This window comes from Saccopteryx leptura, chromosome 1, assembly GCF_036850995.1.
Source record: "Saccopteryx leptura isolate mSacLep1 chromosome 1, mSacLep1_pri_phased_curated, whole genome shotgun sequence".
Classification (NCBI taxonomy): domain Eukaryota; kingdom Metazoa; phylum Chordata; class Mammalia; order Chiroptera; family Emballonuridae; genus Saccopteryx; species Saccopteryx leptura.
In genome coordinates this window covers 295,962,401-295,972,344 of record NC_089503.1, presented here as the reverse complement: position 1 = coordinate 295,972,344, position 9,944 = coordinate 295,962,401, and the positions used below count along the sequence as shown (strand labels likewise).

At 46.2% G+C, this 9,944-nt stretch overlaps 1 protein-coding gene across 1 annotated transcript in view; it reads left to right on the top strand.

The window, feature by feature from the left end:
- Window positions 1–1,171: 1,171 nt before the first annotated feature.
- The window catches only part of DRAM1 (DNA damage regulated autophagy modulator 1), a 53,705-nt gene continuing 44,932 nt past the window's right edge, over window positions 1,172–9,944 (top strand). Inside the window, exon 1 of the mRNA XM_066356547.1 lies at window positions 1,172–1,663. Coding sequence (XP_066212644.1) covers window positions 1,533–1,663 — 131 coding nt within the window. The 5' untranslated portion in view covers window positions 1,172–1,532. The remainder of the gene's footprint in view (window positions 1,664–9,944) is intronic.

Sequence of the window (9,944 nt, the reverse complement as noted above, 5' to 3'; positions counted from 1 at the left end):
CCCCCACAGTCCCAATGATCTGAAATAGGACTCTGTCCATATTCTTACACTCTCCTCACCACCAAAACCCAACCCAAACCAAACAAAAATGCACACAAGAAGATTCTTAGTAGGGCTCTGGTGACACGGCCTCTCCATCCACTGCTTTGCGCTTTGCACTTATTTCAATGATTTTTTAGTTTCAGAAAAACAAGCACTCTCCCAGTCTCTGCCTTTTCTCCTGTTTCCTTGGCTTGGACCGCTAATCTCACCTTTTTTTTTTTTTTTGCCTGGAGAACAATCCTTGACTTTTGAGAACGCTCATATCTGTCAGGAAACCTTCCTTGGTTTTTCACCCATTCACCAGCCCCTCTTTCAGCTCTGTGCATAGCTCTATTTTTTTTTTTTTAAATCATCTCCAATCTATTTAACACAATTTTATTTTGGACATCTGTTCTCTAGACCCCGCAAAACTATTTAATCTTTGTATCTTGCCTCCTGGTAGGGTGTGGCACCCAAGAAACGTTTATGCAGCTGAAATAAACCCATGTTTGGTCACCAATGACCCAGTGACCTCCACCACATACCTTGGGCTCAGAATCCCTACACTATATCTCAAAATCACCATGCTTCTAAGTGCCTCCAGGACATGAATTCCTTGTTGTACATTTTGAAATGTATTAAGTCACCATTACTCATCTTACTGAGGTCATGGCTCCAAGCCAGGCTAACCCTGATTAGTGAGAGGAGAAAGGGAAACCTAATTTTTAGGAAACAAATACTACTCCAAGTCCACTCTGGTGGAAAGCAGACCGTGGGAGACTTACCAGGAGCTAGCCCCACTCCGACCTTCACCTGCCCCTACACACTCTAGGTTTTCAGGTGGTCACCATCCAGGCGGGGTCACATTCGTGCCGCGTGGCCTAGCCAAGTTGTCACTGGACCCTTGGCCGGACCCCTGCAACAGGAGCAGCAGCAGCAGCAGCGCGGCAGGATGGGGTGGCTACCCTCTCCCCAGCGACGTGTGGGCGGCGGCACCGGGGAGGGGAAACCCTGGGTGTTCGAGGCCTGACACCCCGGAAACCCCGCGAGAAGGAGGGGCCGGGAGATCAGTTTCTCCGAGGTTGTGCAACCACCGGGGCAGAGAGGCGGACATTCCCGTCCGCGTCCCCCGCCCACCCCGACCCCCGCCGAGTCCGAACCAAAAGCGAAAGGAGCCGCGTCTCGCCGTGGCGTCCGCCGGGAGGTCGCCGCGCGCTTCCAAACCGGCGGGGCCGCCACTTTGTGACTTCACTCGCTTCGCAACAAGCCCGGGCCACTCGCGCCCCACCCACCCCGGCCCGCCGCTTTGCCGCCCGCCGCCTCCTCGGCTTTCCGCGCTTCTCCTCCCTCCGGGGCTGGACCTGCCTCCGCCGTCGCGGAGCCTCGCGTCCCGCCGCCCGTGACTGTCCGCGCGGTGGCAGCCGCCTGGCGAGCCGGCACGTGGCGGCCCCCGCCCCTCGGAGCAGCCCAGCGCCCAGCCCCGCTCAGTGCAGCGCACTCCCGGCGCCGCGATGCTGTGCTTCCTGAAGGGAATGGCCTTCGTCCCCTTCCTCCTGGTGACTTGGTCGTCCGCCGCCTTCATCATCTCCTACGTGGTCGCCGTGCTCTCCGGGCACGTCAACCCCTTCCTCCCTTACATCAGGTGAGGGGCTAGATGGGCGGAGGGCCGGACGGGCAGGGGCACCGCGGGAAGCGCTGCTGATGCTGAGGGCAGGGAGCCTGATCCAACCGGAGTCTTTCGGAAAGATCGAGTGGGGTCTGACAACCGGGAAGAGCAGAGGCTGCATCCTGGCAGATGTGTAGAGAGGCAAGGGGTACAGAGCTGAGCGGTCCGACTTAACCCTGGACACTGAACAGAGTGGCATCGGGAGGGTTGCGGGATAGACAGAACTTTCAGACTGGGTACCGCGCAAACTCTCTGGAATACGCTTCTTTGGCGATGATGGATGATAGTTTATTGAGAGTGCAAGTTGGAGATCCAGGTGTGCTCTAGAACAGCTCACATATTTCACTTCCACTTCCCGGCATCCTCCTGAAGTGGCTATCTGGTTCATTTTTCATGAAAGGAAACTAAATTTAAGCAGATGTTGAAATACCATCAACATGATACTGAAGTCACAGCTAGGAAATGGTGGAAGCAGACTTCACACCCAGATTCGCCCCTTGCCAAAAGCAACACTCCAGGTCTTCGTGAGTCAGGCTTAAGCTCTGCTGGAAGGAGCTGTCCTGAGACCCCTCCCTCTATGTTCTTTCTATGCCCTCAAAGTCAGAGCCTTCAAGTTATCAACAACTTATGACATCTCTTGTGTTGTCGTTGTGCCTTTTCATTTTTTCATGAGTTTTGGCCTCTGCCTTTTTAGGGTCACTTCATCATTCAGGTCCTGGTCCACTTTGTGTGGCTCCCAACTCTGTGCCTTGCCCACAGCAGTGTAGACTAGAACTATTCATCTTCATTCCAGTGGTGTGACTCCCCTGGATCTGTATTGGCTGATGAGGGGATAATAAAGCTGGTGACACCCAAAGTTTGTCCCAGAGATGCTACAGTTTATAGGGCCTCCCCTGCAGTCCTTCTGCACAATATTTTGTAATGTTTTCTTTGTGGGTGAAGAAAGGGAAATGAAGGTGAGGCAAGAGGAGACTAGAGTTTAGAGATGCAAGGCAAAGAGTGTTTTGGAGATAGGGCACATCTGCAGTCATGGTGGTGGTTTGTTCCTGTAGAAAGAGGTGCTCCGTGCATCAAGCAAATTTCCCATCCCGAAGTTTGTGCCCCTGCAGAAGAAACCTGGGATTCAAGTCTTATGGCTCATCTCAGTCTTCTGCCCTTTTTTTTTTTTTTTTTTTTTCATTTTTCCAAAGCTGGAAACGGGGAGGCAGTCAGACTCCCGCATGCGCCCGACCGGGATCCACCCGGCATGCCCACCAGGGGGCGATGTTCTGCCCCTCTGGGGTGTCGCTCTGTTGCAACCAGAGCCATTCTAGCGCCTGAGGCAGAGGCCACAGAGCCATCCCCAGTGCCCGGGGCCATCTTTGCTCCAATGGAGCCTCCGCTGCGGGAGGGTAAGAGAGAGACAGAGAGGAAGGAGAGGGGGAGGGGTGGAGAAGCAGATGGGCGCTTCTCCTGTGTGCCCTGGTCGGGAATCGAACCCAGGACTCCTGCACGCCAGGCCGACGCTCTACCGCTGAGCCAACCAGCCAGGGCCTCATCTCAGCCTTAAGTGCCATTCTCTCCCTCCTCTTGATTCTGAAGCAAAATAGGAGCTCTTAGACTTGTTAAAAGCTCCTCTTGCTGCAATGCTTTTATTATTATTACTTTTTTTTAAAGATTTTATTTATTCATTATAGAGAGGGGAGAGAGAGAGAGAGATAGAAGGGGGGAGGAGCAGGAAGCATCAGCTCCCATATGTGCCTTGACCAGGCAAGCCCAGGGTTTTGAACTGGCAACTTCAGCATTTCCAGGTTGACGCTTTATCCACTGTGCCACCACAGGTCAGGCTTATTATTATTACTTTTAAAATATGAATTCAATAGAGCCAAACTGATCATATATGTATGCCAGAGAGCAAGATCTCAAATGCTCCCCTCCCTGAAGTGCTTTCTATTGAGAAAAGAGTAGCTGAGTTTATCCTGGATCCGAAGGTCAGGGACAGATAATACATATTTGATACACATTGGCCAGGCAGCCAGAGGCAGGGTTTGAGTCTTTGTGGAGGTGTCTCATATAGTTGTAATTAGTATCACCACAAGGTGAACTTGAAATGTTAGACATTCAGAAATGGGGAAACGAGCTGACAAGACGAACCACTGGAGAGATATTCAAATCACAGATATGCCAGGGAAGAGAAGAAATTTAACAAGGAAAGGAAGCTTGTAGGGAAAGCAGAATTACAGGAGAGAAAGGCATGAGATTGTTCCCTTGTTGCCAGTTGTCATCAGCCTACATCCAAACAAACACGTGGATTGCTTGTCCACATGTGTCTGGTGCTTTTAGGTTGTCTGTATGTACTCTCTACCTACGAAGAGCAGCTGGAGCACTGAATTGCCTCTGCCCCTTCTAGAAAAGCAAGTCATTGAGGAAAAGGCAAGATGTAGATAAGAACTAGACATTAGGGCCTGATGGCAGTGCCAGATTTATCAGTTTTGTCCAGAAGTATTCAGCTTTATGTTCTATAACTCATCTCTGCTGTCAATACCTCCTATTCTTCCTTATCCCCACTCCCTCCATTTCTTTCAACAACATTGGCTTCCTTCCTGTGTCTTAAATGTGTCAGACTCCCCTCATATCCAGTCTTATTATTCACCATAGGATCTATTACCTTTAAACAAACTATGACTTACTTACTTATGTTCGTTACCTGTCTTCCCACTGGAGTGGAAGATTCAGGAAAGCTTTCAATATATCATATATATATATATATATATATATATATATATATATAGTGGTTTTAGTTCTTTTGTTTAATTTTTTTTTTTTTTTACAGAGACAGAGAGAGTCAGAGAGAGGGATAGACAGGGACAGACAGACAGGAATGGAGAGATGAGAAGCATCAATTAGTTTTTTGGGTTTTTTTTAGATCAAATCTTTTTTTTTTTTTAACTTTTGTAAGCCTTTATTCATTTTTAGGGAGAGGAGAGTGAGAGAGGGGGAGGAGCAGAAAGCATCAACTCCCACATGTGCCTTGACCAGGCAAGCCCAGGGTTTTGAACCGGCGACCTCAGTGTTTCCAGGTTGACACTTTATCCACTGCGCCACCACAGGGCAGGCGAGAAGCATCAGTTTTTTGTTGCACATTGCGACACCTTAGTTGTTCATTGATTGCTTTCTCATATGTGCCTTGACCATGGGCCTTCAGCAGACCGAGTAACCCCTTGCTCGAGCCAGCGACCTTGGGTCTAAGATGGTGAGCTTTTGCTCAAACCAAATGAGCACATGCTCAAGCTGGCAACCTCGGGGTCTCAAACCTGGGTCCTTGGCATCCCAGTCTGACGCTCTATTCACTGTGCCACCACCTGGTCAGGCTTTTTTTTTTTTTTTTTTTTTATTGTTTTTAGTGAGAGAGGACACGAGAGAGTGAGAGACAGGAACATGGATCTGTTCCTGTTTGTGCCCTGACTGGGGATAGAACTGGCAACCTCTGCATTTCGGGATGATGCTCTAACCAACAGAGCTATCTGGCCAGGACTCAATATTTGTTGAATTAACATTTCTTGGGCACAAACTTTGGGTATTATTTTTTCTCCTAGGTCAGGGCAGATCACTTTAGGAAAGGCTTGATCAGACTACTGGCAGTTGGAATGTACAGATGCAACATGACCTTGGGATTGTGTCTTTTTTTGTGTGTGTGGCAGAGACAGAGAGTCAGAGAGAGGGACAGATAGGGACAGACAGACAGGAAGGGAGAGAGATGAGAAACATAAATTCTTCATTGCGGTTCCTTAGTTGTTCATTGATTGATTTCTCATATGTGCCTTGACTGGGGGGCTACAGCAGACCGAGTGACCCCTTGCTCGAGCCAGTGACCTTGGGCTCAAACTGGTGAGCTTTTGCTCAAACCAGATAGATGAGCCCACGCTCAAGCTGGCGACCTAAGGGTTTTGAACCTGGGTCTTCCACATCCCAGTTCGATGCTCTATCCACTGTGCCACCGCCTGGTCAGGCAGGGATTATGTCTTGATAAAACCATCTTAAGTTGAAATGTCAACATAATGAACTTTCAGTCCTGTAGAGAATTATTTTCTTTTTTGTTATTATTTTCCTTGTATTGTAGAGAATTTTTAAGAGTTTATTTGAGCCAAACTGATGATACCTGCCAGGAGCAAAATCTCACTGCTCCTGAGAATACCAATTTTGCAGTGTCTTAAAGTTAAGGAGAGCCCTGATTGGATAGCTCTGTTGGTTAGAACATGGTCCTGAAGTGCAGAGGTTGCTGGTTTGATCTCTGGTCAGGGCACATATGGAACAGATTGATGTCCCCCCCCCCCTTTCGCTCTCTCTCTAAAATAGATGAATAAAAATTTTTATTTATTTATTTATTTATTTATTTATTTTTATAGGGACAGAGAGAGAGTCAGATAGAGGGCTAGATAGGGACAGACAGACAGGAACGGAGAGAGACGAGAAGCATCGATCATCAGTTTTTTGTTGCGACACCGTAGTTGTTCATTGATTGCTTTCTCAAATGTGCCATGACCACGGGTCTTCAGCAGACTGAGTAACCCCTGCTCGAGCCAGTGACCTTGGGTCCAAGCTGGTGAGCTTTTTTGCTCAAGCCAGATGAGCCCATGCTCAAGCTGTCTATCCTAGGGTCTCGAACCTGGGTCCTTCCGCATCCCAGTTCGACACTCTATCCACTGCGCCACCGCCTGGTCAGGCAAATAAAAATTTATTTTTTTTAATTTTTAAAAAATTTTTATTTATTCATTTTAGAGAGGATAGGGACAGACAGAGAAAGAGAGAGAGAAGGGGGGGAGGAGCTGGAAGCATCAACTCCCATATGTGCCTTGACCAGGCAAGCCCAGAGTTTCAAACCGGCGACCTTAGCATTTCCAGGTTGATGCTTTATCCACTGCGCCACCACAGGTCAGGCCGAATAAAAATTTTTTAAAAATTAAAAAATTGAGAGAATATAAGGAAGAGTGCTTGAAGGTGGGAGGAAGTCACTTGGAAATTGGATTACAGGATGATTAATAAGATGATGTGCTCTCTAAAGGGTTGATACCTCCTCCAAGGGGTATTACTTCTGGTATTTCAAAGGTGTGTTAAGCTAGGTGCATAAGAACAATGGACAGGGCTAGCCTAAAACCTTTCACTAAAACGTTCTATGCCTGTGGCATGAATACTTACCGTGAGCTGCCCATTTAGGAATTTATGATCAGAGCATCCTGTGAGGTTACTTTCCATAGAACCCTCTACCCTTTTTTTTTTTTTTTTTGGTCCAAAACATCTTAAATTGAAAATGCACAGCTAATCTGCCGAACATGATAGTTTAGCCTAGCCTACCTTAAACATGCTCAGAACATATTCATTAGCTTATAGTTGGGCAAAACCATATGACAAAAAGCCTGTTTTATGATAAAGTGTTGAATATCTCACATAATTTATTGAATATTGTACTGAAAGTGAAAAACTGAATGGTTGTATGGGTATTCACCATTAGCCATGAGCACAGCTGAAAACATGGGCCTGAAGAATATTGGAAGTGTTGAACTGAAACAAAGAACGCTGGCAACCCAGTATACTACAGAGCAGGGGTCCTCAAACTATGGTCCGCGGGCCTCATGCGGCCCCCTGAGGCCATTTGTCCGGCCTCCGCGGCACTTCTGGAAGGGGCACCTCTTTCTTTGGTGGTCAGTGAGAGGAGCATAGTTCCCATTGAAATACTGGTCAGTTTGTTGATTTAAATTTACTTGTTCTTTATTTTAAATATTGTATTTGTTCCCGTTTTGTTTACTTTAAAATAAGATATGTGCAGTGTGTACAGGGAATTGTTCATAGTTGTTTTGTGTTTTTTTTTTCATTTTTCCGAAGCTGGAAACGGGGAGGCAGTCAGACAGACTCCCGCATGCGCCCGACCAGGATCCACCCGGCATGCCTACCAGGGGGCGATGCTCTGCCCCTCTGGGGCGTCGCTCTGTTGCATCCAGAGCCATTCTAGCACCTGAGGCAGGGGCCACAGAGCCATCCTCAGTGCCCGAGCCATCTTTGCTTCAATGGAGCCCCGGCTGCGGGAGGGTAAGAGAGAGACAGAGAGGAAGGAGAGGGGGAGGGGTGGAGAAGCAGATGGGCGCTTCTCCTGTGTGCCCTGGCCGGAAATCAAACCCGGGACTCCTGCACGCCAGGCCGACTCTCTACCACTGAGCCAACCAGCCAGGGCCCTTTTTTACTTTTTTAAAATTAATCTTTTTACTATGAGATAATTGTCAGCTTACTTGCAATATAAACAATACTATAGAAGTATCCTATGTATATTTTACCCAGTTTCTCTCAAAGGCAATATCTTGCAAATCTGAAATACCTTTCTGTACATAGTTATTTTTTAGTTAAGTGAATAGGTTTCCTGACTGAAAATTAAATTTGAAACATGGTATTCAAACAGCTACTAAATTTAACAAGTGAGACCATTAATATAAGTATCTCAAAACTAAGGACAAACAAAAGTCATCCTGGAAGGATTAATTTAGGTTTTTACAAGATCACATACACATTCTTGAGCACCATTATGGTTAATTTGTTATAGTTTCTTACATTTATTCTGTGACCAAATCTCTCAGGCCAGCTTGGATTACCCGTTACTTATAAACTCCTCTTAGTTGCTAAGCTACTCCTTTTTTCCCCCTGGTCTATTTTTAAAATTTTTTTAAAATTTATTGATTTTAGAAAGAGAGGAAGGGAGAGGGGGAGAGAGAGTGAGAGAAAAGCAGGAAGCATCAGTTCCCATATGTGCCTTCACCAGGCAAGCTCAGCGTTTGAAGTGTTGACATCAGCATTCTAGGTCGATGCTTTATCCACTGCGCCACCACAGGTCAGGCCATTGGTTGATTCTTGTGTTCCCTGATTGGAGAATCAAACTTATGACCTTGTCATATCAGGATGATGCTCTAACCCAGTGGTCCCCAACCTTTTTTGGGCCATGGACTGGCTTAATGTCAGAAAATATTTTCACGGACCGGCCTTTAGGGTGGGACGGATAAATGCACAAAATAAAATTATGCGACCGGCGTAAAAACTGTGGTATTTTAAAATATAATTGTCGAACTTATGAAACAAGTGTCAAGAGTGAGTCTTAGACGATGTAACAGAGGGAATCTGGTCATTTTTAAAAAATAAAACATCGTTCAGACTTAAATATAAATAAAATGGAAATAATGTAAGTTATTTATTCTTTCTCTGCGGACCGGTACCAAATGGCCCACGGACCGGTTCTGGTCCGCGGCCCAGGGGTTGGGGACCACTGCTCTAACCAACTGAGTTACCTGTCCAGGGCTTGAAGATGGTCATTTTTGCAGAAATGTTTGACTTCAGTTTTCCCAGTGATCATTCTTAATCCAAATATAAGGATATTGATCTTGTTTATTGTCTGTCTTTCACACAAAAGTCCCGTGAGTGTAGAGAATTAGGGTCTGTTCACTTCTGCATCTCTAGCATTTATTTTTTTTAAATTTTTTTATTCATTTACAGAGACAGAGAGAGAGTCAGAGAGAGGGACAGATAGGGACAGACAGACAGGAACGGAGAGAGATGAGAAGCATTAATCATCAGGGTTTTTTTTTTTGTTTTTTTTTTTTTGCAACACCTTAGTTGTTCATTGATTGCTTTTTCATATGTGCCTTGACCATGGGCCTTCAGCAGACTGAGTAACCCCTTGCTGGAGCCAGCGACCTTGAGTCCAAGCTGGTGAGCTTTGCTCAAGCGAGATGAGCCCGCACTCAAGCTGGCGACCTCGGGATCTCAAACCTGGGTCCTCTGCATCCCAGTCCGACGCTCTATCTACTGCGCCACCACCTGGTCAGGCTGCGTCTCTAGCATTTATGACAGTGCCAGCCAAACACATAGAAAATGCTTAGTGAATATTGGCTGAATGCTAAGATAATTTACTACATGTAGGACTATTTTACTAATGCTGATTTTATTAATCTTGTCAGCGTTCACTGTTGATTAACTTTGGTTGTGATTCCAGCTCGTCTCCCAACACCATTTCTACTGACTTCATGAAATTCTCCATATTTTATAAGATTAACAACTTCACTTTGTAATCAACTTGACTATTTATTTATCAGTTTCTCCCAGATGATAAGCTTCTCTCTTTTATATTCTCTACTTTGACTGCTTCTCATGCTTCCAGAATATTCTGAATTCCTTTACTTTTAAAGTTTTGGCAATTCTGCACTCTGGTTACTTTTTAGTAGCCTACTCACACTTTCTGCAC